The sequence below is a fragment of the Candoia aspera genome, chromosome 9 (assembly GCF_035149785.1).
Source record: "Candoia aspera isolate rCanAsp1 chromosome 9, rCanAsp1.hap2, whole genome shotgun sequence".
NCBI classification, from domain to species: domain Eukaryota; kingdom Metazoa; phylum Chordata; class Lepidosauria; order Squamata; family Boidae; genus Candoia; species Candoia aspera.
In genome coordinates, this window is record NC_086161.1 from 7,249,672 (window position 1) to 7,266,511 (window position 16,840).

The following is a 16,840-nucleotide window of genomic DNA, read 5'->3' on the forward strand; positions in this document are numbered from 1 at the left end:
ACTCTGAGGAAGACAGGCCTCCAGGCAGCTGGATGATGGAAACAGCCTGGAGATGTTGCTTTCTTCCACCCTTTTCTTCCTGCCATCAGTAGCCTTTTTCCTTTCCTACATTCTATAGCCAAGACTTTTAGAAGATGCTTTGGAATATGGATCAAAGCCTAATTTACAGACAGCTCAGCTGGGGAGCAGGAAACAAGCAATGAACCTGACATAGTTCTTCAGTGTATTGCAGGCCTTCATGTAGAACAAAACAATATAGAACAACAACCATGAGGGAAAGCTGAGGTTTCCAGGTTATTTCATTTCATAGGAAGTCACCCCTTGGGGACATCATTTGCCAGACCAGACCATCTTAGCTTCCATGACTCAGATCTGCTTCTTCTTTAGTGCACTGCATGCTTGTCAGCTGAGGACCCGCAAAGCAGAATCAAAAGTCACAGGAAAGATGAATCTGCCAATCATCCCTCTGTCTCTGTATGATGCAGTAAACTTGTGGTGGACTGGGAAAAATTCACAGGGCACAATAGCAGAATGAGCTATTGCCTCTACTTAGAAAAAAAGCACTTGGTTGCTCTTTAGTCCTTGTAATCACTACTGCCACTGCCTGCTTGTGTTTGTTTGAATTTATACCCTTCCAATGCCTAAGGAGTGCACCCCAAAAACCTGAATGGGTATATGTGACATTACTTCTTACCACACATGTATATTTGTTGCAGACAGATGTGATGGAAAAAATGATGAAAGGTGATTGGTGCCTTGGTCTGCAAGTTTCTTATTAAAGTATGGAAGTGAACATATAGTAAAGCAATGTTTTCTTCCATACAGAGCTACCTGCAGCCCCTCCCACGGCATGTCCTGCCATTCAACATCATCATCAAACATCCCAGATCGTATCTAATGAATAACTCATCTTAAGGGTTTCTGAAACCTTAGATTTTCCCACTACCACACTGCAAACAGGGTGAATTTAAGTGGACAGTCAGAAAAGAGACCTCAGACACAACACTGAGTGGCCTGACCTGGTCGGTCCTGCCCTTTTCCCCAAATCATAAATGGACTAGAGCTCCAATGTTTTATAAGGTGGCTCCATATTAGATTTGCCATTGTCTGGAGAAAACAAAATAAAGGAAAGACTAGGAGTCTAGAAAGCTACCTAATCCTAAAACAGCTTATTCATCCAGGCAATGCAGAATTGTCTACTGTATGACAACAGTTCTTTCTCAGAAGTATTTCCATCACCTGTTTTTTTTTTTTTCCTAGTCCAAGGACTGAAATAGAGTCTTTCTACATACAAAGCAGATACTGTACTGATGAGCTGTATTTTCCTACTAAAGTAGACATGGTTCCCATTGCTTTGATAAGGAGGTGGTTGAATTTAGAAGATGGAATTATGAAACAGTGACCATAGTCACAGTCTCCTTGCCTGACTTGGCCTTTCCTCCTTCCCTTCTCTCCATCTCTCATTCCTTCCCTCTCTCTTTCTCCCTCTCCCAAAAACAAACTTACCAGAGGAGATACGGAAACTCTGTGATTTGGATCAGCAGGTCAAGTGCAGGACTGGCAACAGCTGTATTTATCTTCTCCACAACCAGTTTTAAATGTCACAGGCATTGGCAAAGAAGTTATCTAGAGAGCAGCTACCCTTGTTTCCAACTTACAGGGAGCCAGTAACCACCAGCCAACTGAATGCCCTGCTATATAAAGAGGGTTGTTTCTAAAGCTCCTGAAGTCTCTTACCATTATTCCTCTTGGAATATTCTGAATGGCTGAGTTAGTAATGAGTCAACCACCACCACCACCCCCATCAGTTGCATTTATGACTGCAGCAAGAGGTAGAGAAAGCCTACAGCTCAACAGCAGATCTTATAGTTATACTATCTTGGGCACACAGCAAAACTTCCATCTTATCCATTTTAATAGTGAAGAAAAAGTAGACATTTTCCACATTAACCTCTATACCTCCCAATGCACATACACAGTTTGGGAATATAGCTATTTGAAAATGTATATATTTATAAAATTATATGTTCAGTTTAGTTCTATATTTTGGCATGAATCCAACTATTAATCCATTTGGCCTTAAATGTATGTATGTGTATATGTGTACATGGGTACATGTGTGTGTGTATGTATGTGTGTGAGTGTGTGTGAGTGTGTGTGTGTGTGTGTGTATAGAGAGAGAGAGCGTGCGCAAAACCATCTTTTGGTTATGCAACTTCCCTAAATACACACTTCAGCATACCAAAATACATTCTGAGATGTTTGCTAACAGATTGCATGAATTATCATGCTCAGTCAGGCAGATTGATCATACATAATGGGTATTGAGTTCTTTTACATCTTTAGTAGACTTGTGTTAAGTGTTAAAAAAAAAGAAAAGAAAGAAAAGGAGAAAGAGAAAACTAAGTTGACTAGACACAGCTAGAAACTAACCAGAGAGAGGATCTATGGATTGCATGTTGAATCCAGCTTAGCTCTGTCCACAAAAAAGGAAACGGAACATTTTGGATTTACTCCCGTAATTAGTTGTCCGGGGTAATATGTTGAGATGGTTGAACCTATGAGAGCTGAAGCTGGAAACTCCTGTGTGATTCATATTTTTGTGCGATTACCACAGATGGCATAGAATTTCTGGGCATGTTAAAGCTACATCCTATTGCTGAATCCTCCTTCTCTCTGGAACATTAATCCCATTGGGAGGAGACCTCCATGATAGAAGAAACAGCCATATGGAACTTTTTTCCAACCATCCCTGTAATAACTTACTGGGATTATCGAGCTCATGCAAATATCTCTGAACATCCCCCAGAACTTCAGAAAGACCATTGTGATGGATAAAAAAACATGCACAAAACTGCCTCTTGCCATGGATCAATAATCTGTAATGCATACTTTCAAAACAAGAATTTCCTTGCTAGATGAAACCAATGGATATTTTTTTCTGAAATTCAAGTAATCCTGCAAGCCTTTTTTCCTCTCTAGCTAAAGCACTATCTTATATTTATTTGCTATTTCTACCGCATTTCCTTTGAAAGGCTCAAACGGCCTATATGAATTATCCCTCTTAATTTCTTACAATCCTGTAAACTTGTGAATATATGCACCCTTCATTTTCAGGGGTTCAGATTATTGGTCTGAACTAGTATAGAACTGACTGGCCAAATTCAGGGTCATCCCAAGCATTGGACAGAATAATTATCTAACTTGGGAAGTCAAAAATGACAACCCATAGTTACTTAATTTGTTATTATTCTGGGTTTATTGTCAGCAAAGAGGAAAGGAGCTTGCAGGAGTTTCTGACTCAGGTGTTAAATTAGATCACCAGCCTGTGACAGAAGAAGCAATAATGCTGGGAGAAAAGGTCATAGCTCACTCAAGCTCCCTTCTGTCTTGGAGCTTGGACCTCCAAGACAGAAGGGAGAGAAGAAATGTCCATAGAAACCCCACACACACACACACACAAGACCATTGAATTCAGAGTCTAAAATGAAATAAATGCCCAATGAGAGACCAGACACCTAATGCTCCATTCCCTTGGAAGCAGAAGACACATCAGTCCAGGGTCCAAAAGGAAGAAGTTTATACTCACAGTGAAATAGAAATATTTAGATTTTGCTAAAATGCAGAAAATAAACTAGAGGGAGGGGAAGAGCAAGTGTTGTTTTTAGGCCTCTGTCTCCAAATTTGATTCTGTAAAATTTGGAAACAATGGTACAAAACTAGCATGGGTTGGTCACAGTAGTGCCTAGCAGATACAGATGGGTATACTGAGTGACTTGAGTCATTTGGCATATTTCAACCAGACTGGGCAAGAATGCAAATGTTATGCTCTCACTGCACACAGTTGTAGGTTGGAAAAGGTGAATAGGCAACAGTTACCTACTCGCTTGGGGAAATGTGTCCTCCTAGTTCTTCCTGCCAGGGAACAAATTTGCCATCTTCCTGCCTTGCAAACTGTGAAGCTTTCTTGTCCAAGAGATGAGCAGCCATGCACATATACATACTCACACATATATACTCCTCTGCAAGGTTAACAGGGTAGAGAAGGAGCATCTGTTTATGAGAAGGATTATCAAGTGAAAGGCAGTAACACAGTCTCCAAACCAGCTTTTCATAGCCTCTTACTTATTATTTAATTTGGCTCCAATACATAAAATTAGGCTAATGGTTGTTAAGTGGTTAAGGCACACACATTGTCCGTCTGCTGAAAAAGCTCTGGGCCATTGTTGTGTTTCAAAGGGTAAGGAGGAGAGAAAACTATGGCACACAGTTAGCTTGAGAGCTGATATATTCTCCCTTGGGCTGATAGTCTTGCACTGATATTGTCTCTTCCCTCTCCACTTCCCACGCAACCCCTCTCTTGCTAGAAGTGTTATAGGGAACTTTGGGAAAATAAGGTATCATGAATAGAACAGCCAGCCCAGCTGCTGTTTCTCCACTACCCCCAGGGAACAGCTGTCTTCTTTGATCCACCAAGTAAACTGCTTGCCTGAATTGACAAGTCACAACTCTAAAAGCATGAGGAGCACCCAAGATTAGGCCCTTCTGAAATGAATAGGTATGTTTAATGCCCCTCCCCTTAGCATTGTCTTCTAGAGATGGTCCAACCCCCTTCTGTTCACTACAGAAAATCTATTCACTATCTCATGTTTAATGCCAATCAGTCTGCATGCCACAGACAGACAGGAAAACAAAAATAACACACCTAGAAAACGGCTGCACCTTAGATATCAACAATTAATCATTCTCATTCTCATCTAAGAATACTTTCAAAGGAACAGACGTTTCATTCCATAGGGTTTTTTTTTTCAAAAAACCCCCCAAAAATCGAAAAACAAAAAGTATTGTGTTTCAGATATATAGTTTTACTGGGGTACTTCTGACAACCAGTTGAAAATAGGAGGTGGGAGACATCACTGAGGATTCAGAAATGTACCTCTGTCATGCTTGATCAATAGCCAATGTATATCTGGATGAAGTAGTTTGATAACAGTTATAGTATTTCCAAACATGCTGGTGAAACATTGGACTTCAAGGCTACTGAACATCCTCTTGAAGAAAAAAAACACTTTATTGATTAAAAAAATACTGATTTTTTAAAAATACCATGGTAGTTTATGCTATGCTTACTTATTATTCATTAGACTATTTCACTTTACTGTTGTTATCTTTCAGGCCCAGCACCTTAACCCCTACACTACACTGGCTTTGAAATAAGCCAGCACTGACTAGAATCATGAATGCAAGTATAGATACACCTGCTTTTTAGGTTTGGTTTACTTGCACAGTGGAACACACAGAAGAACGGTTGCAGTGACAGATACAAAAGGGTTCACTTCCAGCATTTCTGAGTTGGCCTAGTGGGAAAGAGTCCTTTCCTGGAATCTTAATGACCCACTAACATCCAGTGTAGACATTATTGACTAGATGGGCTATTGGTTTTATTACTTTGTATGTTTGAATTGAACATTAACAATCTCAGATATGCAGATGATACCACTTTGATGGCTGAAAGTGAAGAGGAACTGAGGAGCCTTATGATGAAGGTGAAAGAAGAAAGTGCAAAAGCTGGCTTGCAGCTAAACCTCAAAAAAACCAAGATTATGGCAACCAGCTTGATTGATAACTGGCAAATAGAGGGAGAAAATGTAGAAGCAGTGAAAGACTTTGTATTTCTAGGTGCGAAGATTACTGCGGATGCTGACTGCAGTCAGGAAATCAGAAGACGCTTAATCCTTGGGAGAAGAGCAATGACAAATCTCGATAAAATAGTTAAGAGCAGAGACATCACACTGACAACAAAGGTCCGCATAGTTAAAGCAATGGTGTTCCCCGTAGTAACATATGGCTGCGAGAGCTGGACCATAAGGAAGGCTGAGAGAAGGAAGATCGATGCTTTGGAACTGTGGTGTTGGAGGAAAATTCTGAGAGTGCCTTGGACTGCCAGAAGATCAAACCAGTCCATCCTCCAGGAGATAAAGCCAGACTGCTCACTTGAGGGACTGATATTAAAGGCAAAACTGAAATACTTTGGCCACATCATGAGAAGACAGGACACCCTGGAGAAGATGCTGATGCTAGGGAGAGTGGAAGGCAAAAGGAAGAGGGGCCGACCAAGGGCAAGATGGATGGATGATATTCTAGAGGTGACGGACTTGTCCCTGGGGGAGCTGGGGGTGTTGACGACCGACAGGAAGCTCTGGCGTGGGCTGGTCCATGAAGTCACGAAGAGTCGGAAGCGACTAAACGAATAAACAACAACATGTTTGAATTGTAAGTCACTTCGTATGTTCTAAATCAACCTGGTTTTAAGGGGAGAACTTAGAGTTCAATGGAAGAGGTTCATAAAGTGGGTTCAAGGGTCTAGACAGGTCCTCCTGAAGCTTTGGGGAGCTATTGCCAGTTCAGCAGTATTGAACTGGGTGGGGTAATGGACAGGCTTAGTATAAACAGTTTCTTATGAATGGTAGCGGTGAGCAAGATTTCCAGTTCTACATTTCAAACTTATATAGAACTGCAAGGAAATCCTGACTTACTATGGGTTGATATATTATCTGAATAAGGTTCCTACATTTAAATGTTTTTGCCCACACCTTATTTAAATAGTGGCCTTTTAGCTGGCTCATTGGGACGCTATATGTTTCCCAAAGGAGAACAGAGACGAGGTTCACACATTCGCTCTAAAGGCACAATGAAGTTTCTTCAGTTTTAGTACAGTCTGTTGTGTGAACCCAAAGCTAATGCAGTTTAGGGGTTACTGTGCTGGACAAACCCAGATTCACATTCCTCACATATTTACCAAGGTGGGTGGATTTCCTCTCGGCCTAGGGTTGTTCGTTGTGGGGATACAATTACTGGACATCCACATGAAAGCTCTGAGACAAAAGATGGGAAAACAGCGCAACAAATAAACACAGTTCGTGGGCCAGAATTGACTTAATATAACCTGAGAATGAAGCTAACTGTAATTTATTAAATAGACCAGGATTGAAACAAATCTTGGCTTAGCTAGACAGAGAGTTACTGCTGGGATATTGAGAAAAGGATGCTAGTTCAAGGATTTAGAGAACAAAACTATTTTTCCTATCACAGCCCTCCTGACAAAGACAGAATAGTTCTATCTAATAAGACAAACATTAGCAAAAAGTCCATTTCTTCTCCCCCCCCTCCCCAGTTCTTAATGGATGCCTGAACTGCTTTCTCTCCTGCAAATCTATCTTTTGCAAAATCCATTGCCTCAATATGTACAACTCATTCACTTTATCTGGGACTTGAATCTTTTAAGCACAACCTGCATGAAGGGCTCTGCCTCTTAACTATATCTATCCCAATTCATTAGCTGTATACAGGATGTGTGTATGGATGGACGAGTGGGTCCATGCACACACGCACACACACAAAATCAATTTCCATCACTTCCAATATCAGCACTGGCAAAATGAAACGCATACCTGGGAGTTGGGCTTAGAAGAAGCTATTGTAACAGCAAACAAATGCACTTGTCTTCTGCCATGGCTTCACCTGTCTCTCTAGAGCTCAGCGTATCAAGGGGAATTTAATAAAATCATAGATTTCAGAGCAAGAAAGACTGGACATATTTTAAAAATGCAGATGAATTTAGGCTAAAAAAATGTGGATGTAAGCTGCATCCCTTTGAAGTCATTATATTTCAAGGGATTCTTAAAAAGCTTGATTGCAACTGACAGTTGCTAAAATTGATGAATTTGAAAGTTAGATGGCATCTATACATTGGTGCAGTACATGGAGCAGTGGATCAGCCTACTCCATATGCAGGCCCTTTGCAGCCCTCCTACATAAATGCAGGAAGTTCTCCAGCCTGGACCCCTCATGTCTCTCATGGTTATGTCCATGCATGGTACAACAACAAGCAGTACTAGTTCTGGATTATATGTGCCTAGGTGACCCCTTGCCCAGAGCATGTCCTCCTCCACTTTGCCATTAACCCTTTTTTTAAAAAAAAAAGACCTTGCCTTTTGAGCCTTATCCACTAATACCATCCAGAAGCAAACAGCATGTCTGAGATCTCTAATGTATAAATCACCATTAGGACCCCCAAGAGCAAAACACTATGTAGTTGGATATCAACAGCATCACTTGCAACTCTTCCTTCCAGGTACATCTGTCCCTTTGCTGGTTATACTTACACTTCAGTTTTTCCTAAGCCTGCTGCGAGGGAGGGAGGGGAAGAGTCTCCTACTCCTTCTGATTACAAGCTACAAGGTAATCGGATTTATTTTAAATAGCCCAACAGCATTCCCTCTGAGCAGATGGACCTGAACCTTCAAGATCAGCCTTGATTGGCTCCCTGGCCACTTTTACGGAAACCAAAAAATCAAGAAGCTCTTCAAAAAGTGTCCCTAAGCCTTTGTCAACACAAGAGTTTTACCAAATATTCCTCTCTGTTTTCCCCAGATGCAAACATAAACCCCATCCTAGGCACACCACCACCAGCCCACTGGCCTCCATGTGTTTTCTCTGACAGCCCTGGGTGCAACAGCCAATTGGCAGCCCAGGCTGAACTTCCAGGGGAAATGGAGTGACACTGCCAGCTTTTCACGACCAAAGGAGTGTTTACAGCAGGCACTGCGACAGCTGTCAGAATGCCACATTTATTTACAAATGGTTAGTTAAACTACTGAGGGTTGGCTCTGAAAGGAAAAACTTAATGAGAAGTGGATGAGTCTCCCCAGTTTCCCTGCTGCAGCAGAACTAGCCTCTCCCCATAGATCATATATCCTTTCCTCCTCCTATTGCCTTGTTTTATTTTTAAGTCCCCTTTGACCAGACTTCGTTTCTTGGATGGACTTGCAATTTCCCCACCTGCAGGCCTTGAACTGTGTTGCTAGATCCACCACACTTCAGGATGGCACAGGAATGCCAGGCCTTAAACTAGAGTCAATGTGGCTCTTGTTACAAGCTGTTCCACAAGCTGTCACTCAACATTAATCCAGGAGAGCTGTTTACACAGCTCGATCATTCCTTAGACTTATCCAGGGCTGTTCAAGTACCAGGCACCAGCTCAGACCCAGAAGAGGAGTCATTTCAGCTGTGATCACAGAGAAGGAACAAGGAGACAGAAGGAACTGCTAGAACGCTTTCTGTACATGATTCACAACATCTCCTGGCCCTGAACCAGTAGTGACAGCTGCAGCTGTTTTGGGTGGGGGAGAGAAAGGGGTTGAGAAGCATAGGAAAATCTGTCAATCTTACTTTTTCCAGATGGGACCAGAGCCATCCTTGCCTGCCAAAATAAGACTGCCCAGTCCTGCCTTAAGGGCAAAAATGTGGATGAGGGCAGCTGAGCTTCATTTTTCGAGCTGAAATAAATCCAGAAGAATCACAGGAGTATGAAAATGAGCCCCCTATGCATGGTAAAGGCACTCAGTTGTAGGTTCCACTCAGTCCATGAAATTTTGAGTTTCTACACAGTGGTGGAGGGGAAAAACATTTCCCCGTGAACCAAGAGATGCTCAACGGTTGCAATCTGAAAAGTGGAGATTCTTCAGTTTCATTCTTTTTTTGTTTGTTTCCAGCATTGTTAATCATCGTTATAGGAGCTGCACTAATTAGAAAGCTCAGCTACAACTGAAGCAGTATGCTGTGTACATAACCAATTTAATATAGCCAACTATAGACAGATGTGTTACTCTCTTCTGCCCCCAAAGTTGAAAAAAGAAATTAAAATGCAAGCATCCAAAAGTTAAGTCTTGTTGGATTTCAAAGTATGCTTGGAGAAGACCTCCCTTAGGATTTCTTTGATTATAAAAACAAACCTATCTTAGATCTTTACTCAAGGCTTGTTTGCTCAACATCAATGACAGCTTTCTAAATGTGTTAGGATTCACACTAAGATCAATAGAAGACACACAATTTACTAGAGTTGGCTTCTGCCTGGAGTTTCACTACCTACTAGATCAGTTGTTTGAATCATGTTGCCTAATTGGTAACATGAACACTAAGGGAGCTCAAAGCTACACATTTATTTAAAAGGAAAAAAAAAATGTCACCCTTCAGCAGAGCTTTTGCAGTGGCTTAGAATAATAATGACACATGAAACCATCTGTACAAAGAAGGAAGTTACTCTACTTCTGTCAGCCCTGCAATGTAAATCAAAATTTCCCATATTAAGAGTAGTCCTCTGGGCTCCTGCAAGCTGGGAGCTGTCCAGCGAGAGACCAATAGAAAAGATGCTGCCGTAGCAATGGTGAAATTTCAGCGGAGCAGATTCTCAACATTTCTGCCCCGTCTCTTCCTGGCATAACAATTGGGTTATGATTCAGGACATGTTTCTTCCTGAGTAGAACTCAGGGATATTATTTCCACCAAAGAGCAATAGCTTTCTTCTGGAACAGGAACAGCTGTAGAGAAATTCTCTGAAAAGATCTCAAACCTGAAATGCATGAATACCTGAGCAGGTGGGAAGTAAGAGAACACATTTAATATTAAACTTGATTTTTAATCCATTTTTTGTCTCCATGTGCTTCTGATAAGAGAGGCACAGGTGTGCAGGTTGTTTATGGACTTCGAAACTTAGAGGGGGTCTAAATCTCTCATTTCAGATGGGGAAAATGTAATATTTGACCAGCTGTTCTTGCTGGAATCAGTTTCTACCTTCATTTGTCTTTAACATGAGTGGAAATTGGCTCCTTTGCCTCCTTTTTCAATAACTTAGTTAATTGCACACCTCACAACAATAATCAACCCAACAGATTTGGCTCTTGTCAAAACACAAAGGCTCCTCAGAACCACTTCTGTGGAACCTAGTTTATGTGCACCTTATGCTTATCTCAATATAGTCACCATCTGTTCCCATGCTACAACAGTGATCAGCTGCATTATCTCTAATGGAGTCATATTGGATTATTCTAATCGCATCTTTGTGTCAATCAAGAAATTAGTTTCCTGTCATCCAAATAACTTTCTCATTTATTAAAAGGTGTCTTCCTTTTCTCAAGCACCATAAGGCTTCTTGATTTCAAGCAGCTAGCTTTACAATCCAAGCATACACATGTTTAGTGAGGGGTAAGTCCTACTGCATTCAGTGGAATTTGTTAAGAAATACAGGAGCTTGAAATGGTATTCACACAACCTTGGTTTATTCATTCAGTCACTTTCAACTCTCCGTGACTTCATGGATCAGCCCACGTCAGAGCTTCCTGTCAGTTGTCACCACCCCCAGCTCCCCCAAGGATGAGTCTGTCACCTCTAGAATTCATACAACCTAATGTTCAGTAAATATATTTTCTTGATTTAACAGGATTTAAATCCATGGGATAACTGGAAGATTTTATCTGTCTTTTTGACTTTCTACAGTTGGGTCTTTCCTTCCCTCCTAGAAGATCCTCCTGTCCCAGTGATTTACCACAAGGCAACTTTTCAACTGAAGCCCAGACAAAAATTGTGAATGACAAAATCAACCAAGCAAAGCCATGAGTTGCAAAAGTTATGGAATCCTACCATAGACAAATAGCTTAAGAATGGTAAAGATGTCCTTGAGTTGAGCTTAACTCCTGGAGACCTCCATGAAATCTTTCTGTAACTGTAGAGAAGTGCTTTGCCATTGCCTTTTTCCAGGATTTTTTTTTTTTAACCTCCCAAGTCTAGCTAATAGCTCTAGAATTTTCTGGTGGTCTCCCACACAAGTATTAACCAGTCTTGATACTGCTTAGCTTCCAAGCCCAAACAAGGCCAGCTGATTGGCTGATGCATCATCTATATATCTCCAACTATATACCACTAGTACTATCTCATTTTGATTACTAGCCAGGGGAAGACAGGACTAGACTTTTGTACTCCTCAAAGAAAAGTAAAAACCAGATGATTCAAAGATGCAGTAGTTACCTAGCTTAAAGGACCCCAAACCCTCAGTCACTACCAGTCAGTCTGAAAGTATGTGTTGGATAACCAGAAAATTGCATATTTCAGTATCATATCTTGTTCTCAAATGTACTAGTGTTCCAGTTAAATTAAGCCCTGGATACTACTTTTCTGAGGCTTGAGACAGAGGCAATTCTACACCAGCCCACACTTCTATCAGGAGATATATAAAGGGAAACACCTTCCTGGACAAGCTGCAAGGAACAGAGTGTTCTGTATTCAGAAAATGCTTTTCAAAATCAGTGCATATCATAGTCATTTTATTTCAGAACAGTTCCACCTCAGTCACTGCTTTTGCCCTGATCCACTGTACCAAGCCATAGTTTGTCCCATCTTCTCTTGAATAAGCCACAAAGGGTTGGTTGCCATTCCATGTGAAGAGAGAACCACCAAACCCAGTAATGGACTAGGGTGTTCGTGCAAATCCAGGCCAACATGCTTTATTTACCAGCCAATGGTAGTTTAGTCAACAAACCATATTTCAGCAAACCTTACTGAATGGTTCTTACTGAGCCAAATCTACGTGTTGGATGCAGAAGATCTAACTGCACTTCAGTTCCAATTTTTTTCCCAGGAACCTGCTGACCTTAAGACCTTGCATAGGATTCAGACTTTGGCAAGCCAGAGATGGTAATGATTTTTCTTTAAGTGCTTCAGGTTCTGTGCAAATCCACAGAATCCACATGTGGTCAGGAAAATACGTGGCCAGACACCCATCATAAGAATTAAGAATGTCCCTGCCATTGCAAAAAAAAAACCAGCATCTCAAATACCAAGCCTTTTCAAAATACAGCAATCTCTAGGAAAGTGTGTGTGTGGGGGGGGAGGGGGGGGAGGAGGAGAGAATCAGGTCAGCACTATACTTTTATAGTCCAGAGTTCTGAAATAAATAATTTCAGGGAAAGAAAAATATCAGGCTCTGAACTTTACAAACATCAAAATGAGATGAATATTTCATTGGAATGGTGAGGCATAAGCCTGAACCCTGGAAAGGAACATGAATACAGATCTGCTAACAAGCATTGCAATGGTTGGACAAGAAGAGAGGGAATATGTCAGAGCAAGAAACAGAGTGCAGGATCAGCTGAGTAGAAGAAACTAATCCAAAGACGCAGAAGAGCAGCAGCGTAATTCCTCTCTGTATGACAGCATCTCATGGAGATGAATTCAAAAGCTATGGCTAGAATATCTAGAACTCTGGTCTGTAAGCTGGTTTGGAAGGCTGGAGTAGTGTGTGTTGTTGCGCATCATCACTTTTGTTATGAATACAGACAGAGAACACAGTGCTGCCACCCTGATCCAGTTAGGGGAAACTTTGGGGATTAAAGCACAACTCTTGCACACCATAAGCAAAGTCAGTTCAGGCTAGATTAAATATTTTGAAAGGAACTCCAAACCTAACAATGATTAACAGTTAATTGTTGAACCAAAAGCAAGTTTCACAGCTCATGTTCAGTTAAATAATTATACAAAGCTTTTTTTTTTTTTTCTCCCAATGGCCTAAAACACTTCCCAACTACAGGATTTATCATTTTGCTCCCTGCCTGTTTTGCATGGCTGTTCATTTTGCCTTACAAAATACAACTCCCCCAAACATTATAGTAGTGGTATAATGCGATTATTTTTTTTTAAAAAAGTGTGTGTGTGTGTATGTGTACCTGCATAAACACATGCATCTGTGAAAGTTTCAATTTACCAATGAGAGTCCCCATTTTCTGGGGCCACTTCTGCAACTTGGGAAATCCAATATTGTAAAATACATAATATATACTAAATTATTTCACAAAACAAAAATAAAAGCAATAAAAACAGATTTGATTTTCACAGAGAACACACCTACCATTATTTAACCACCTGATATGTTTTGTGCTTACTCAGAACATGTCCTAAGCCTTAGCAGTTACAAATGACAATAGCTGGGTTCACAGAACATTTTAAGGCTAAACCACAGGAACCAGATGGCTCAGCACATTGTGTGAACCCAACTGTGTCCAACAGTCTGTCTACATGGCCCATCACTGGCCACAATCACTGGCAATGGTTCTCCAGGGTCTTGGACAGAATGACATTGTCTTTTTTCTCCATTTGTATAGTTATACTGACTGCAGATACCTGGAACTGAACCCAGGATTTATACAATGTATGCAAAATGTATAGCCTCTAACTGAAATACTGTCCTACAGTTAAGTCAAAAGAACTTGTTTGTCACTTCCTAGATCACCAAGATCTGGATCCCAGTGGATTATCAATAAGAAGTGGGTCTGCAAGAAAAAAACAATTCATGCAATTTCAACAAATAGCAAGCCTGGATACCCAATTCAAGATCCTCTCTCTCTCTTTCTATTGTGTTTCGGCATTTGCTAACCTTAAGGTCCTGTATATGAATGAGAGGGAGGGATTTCTGCCCAAATTGTTCTTCTTGTCGTTGTCATCATCATCATCATCATTATCATCATCATCATTCATCATTGTATGGAAGTTGACATAATCTATTATTAGGCTATAGTTAGGGCTCCAAGGGGTAGAAGGAAGAGAAAGGTAAGATCCACAATTTTCACTCTGTATCTGCAGCTCATGCACCACAATATTTGTTTCTTTCCTATCTGCATGGCCACCAGTCTACTCGGAATTAAAGCTTTATGGCATAGCTTGGGCATAGTTCCTTTACAGGTGGCTAACATAAACTAAATTATATTAACTCGGTAGTAATGAGTTTCAGCATACTGTATGAGATTTATTTCTAGTAAGAGTAGGAATGCAGCCTTATTCTGACCTAACCATTTCTCCTTCTTTCTAAAGGACCTTTCTTTAAAAAGAATGGGAGAATGGGGGGGGGGATCATAGAGCATTCCCAACATCTTCATCAAATTCTGACATGTCTAAAATCCCGCTGAGAACTCCACGAGAATTAAAGTGGTGTAAACCTGGTATTACATTTGTAGCCTGGTTATGCAACTCCTTGTATATCATTCTGGGCTGTGCATTAAGCTCATTAATTCTTGCTGTATCAACAAATTACAGATTTCATTGCTTAACTGTGCTGAGTGGAAACATGACATCAGCTTTCCACAGGCTCAAACTGTTGCCAGGGGCCTCCCCAAACAGTTGTTTCCCTAAGGCTCCACTTCCAAGGGCCAAGCAGTCATAGCCTGTCTGAAAACAGACTCCGAGCACTAAGTTTCAAGAGGGGAACTAGCAAAGTATCATTCCAAGAACAGAGAACATTCTTACACAGCTCAGCTGGGTTTGAAGGCACCCATCTCAAAACAACAGCAAACCTCTCCCCGCATCACCGCCTCAGCTTCCTCCTGCGAACAGCATCGAGGACCGAGGACGATCCAGCCAGAATCGTATGCCCACATTCCATAAAAGGAAGATCAGGGGGTTTTGGAGCAAGCAATCACAGCAAACATCTGACCTGCCCATTCCGGAGATGCACTAGCAATATTCAGCCTAGTTTCTGTACAAGCATCAGCCTGCCCCGAGGAGAGAATCCAGCGCGTTCCTTCCTAGTTTTCCCACTGCACGACCAGCCACACCTCCCAACTGCTAAAGCAGAAATGTGCCATACCCCCAGCCTGTCAGAAGTGGAGAGGCGAGCAGTACCGGACCCACCACCCCGCACTCCTCTTAATGCCCGCAGCCATCGCCGAGGCTGGATCGCAACTATTTTTGCTTTATTCCCCCCTCCCCCCCAAGGATTTTAGCTGGATCTCCAAGAAGCCACCTTACCGCCACCCCCACCCCGCCTGCAGAACTGTCCACAACACCTACAGCCCCCAAGCGGCCCTTCCCCTCTGTCTCCCCTGGCACTACCCCCCACCCACCCTCCCAAACTGCCCCCTACGGAAAGCCTGCGCTCCTACCTGAGGGTGGCGCTCTCTCCTTGCCTGACCGTCACGTTGTCCATGGCCTTGGGGAAGGTGGCATCGCCGCTGCGCACCGGCACTCCTGCGGGCACAAGGAAGAGCAGCCTGAGACACAGGACGACTAGGCACCGCCAGGGCAGGACTAAGCCCCCACCGACCCCCATCCTGGGATGCAGGAACTATTTATCGCTAGGTATATCGACCCCAGACGGCGCAAATCGCAGACCCAAAGGGCCCAGGCAGCAGCAGCCAAAAAAAAAAAAAGAGGGGGGTGACGACGAGCGAGAGGCAGCGAGATCTTCTGGGAGGGTGGCGGCGGAGCCCCTAGAAATCCGGTGGCGGCGGTCGCCTTGGTATGCGGGGAGATCCGAGCCTCGCCGGGAAGAAAGTGATGATGATGGTGATGGTGATGGAGAAGAAGAGGAAGAAGAAGAAGGCGGGAGCTCGAGGTGGCCAGCCGCTCCACGCTCCACGAGCCCCGGCGGGCAGTTCAGAGTTCAGGCATCTCTCGCTTGGCCGGAAAGGCGAGAGCGGCGGCAGGGGCGGGAGCGCTGCCCCGGCGGCGGAGGGCTCGGCGCCGCTCGCCCGCCCGCCGGAGTTCCCAAAGTCCCAGCTCCCGCAGCGCCGAGGACAAGGCGGCGGCCCCCGGCCGATGCACAACCCCGCGCCCCGCCGCGGCCCCTCCCAGGGTCAAGCGGCCCCTCTGGGGCCCCCGCTCAACTTCCGAGCCGCCGGGAGGTCCAAGCCGGCTCCCGCCGCTGGTCGGGCTGGGCGAAGCGCGCGGCGGGGGAGGCGGCTGGGCCGGCCAACTGGCGGAGCGGCGGCTGGCTGGCCGCGGGAAGCAGCCGGCGGCGTGCGGGGCCCGGTTCTGCCGGCCGGCTGGGCGCTCTCCCCGGGCGGGGCGCCTCGCCTCCTTCCCCAGCGCCGACTGGCCCCCTCGCTGCCCGGCGCTCGCAGACACACCCGCGCCGACTTCCCGGGGTTGTCATGGCAGCCAGTCCATCACTGACCGGCACTTCGGGCGCCCCGGCGCAGGCGGCGCGGAGCAGCCCAGCCTTCGCCCATTCATCTCA

The 16,840-nt window shown here is 43.4% G+C and overlaps 1 protein-coding gene across 3 annotated transcripts in view; it reads right to left on the reverse strand.

Moving 5' to 3' along the window:
* The window catches only part of NTM (neurotrimin), a 643,325-nt gene that overhangs the window by 264,173 nt on the left and 362,312 nt on the right, over positions 1 to 16,840 (reverse strand). The window contains exon 2 of one of the 3 annotated variants that reach the window (XM_063311185.1): positions 15,765 to 15,849. In XM_063311185.1, the coding sequence (XP_063167255.1) occupies positions 15,765 to 15,849 (85 nt within the window). Of the gene's footprint in view, positions 1 to 15,316; positions 15,464 to 15,764; positions 16,026 to 16,840 lie in introns of those variants that run through there. The other 2 variants (XM_063311186.1, XM_063311187.1) reach the window with 2 other exon arrangements.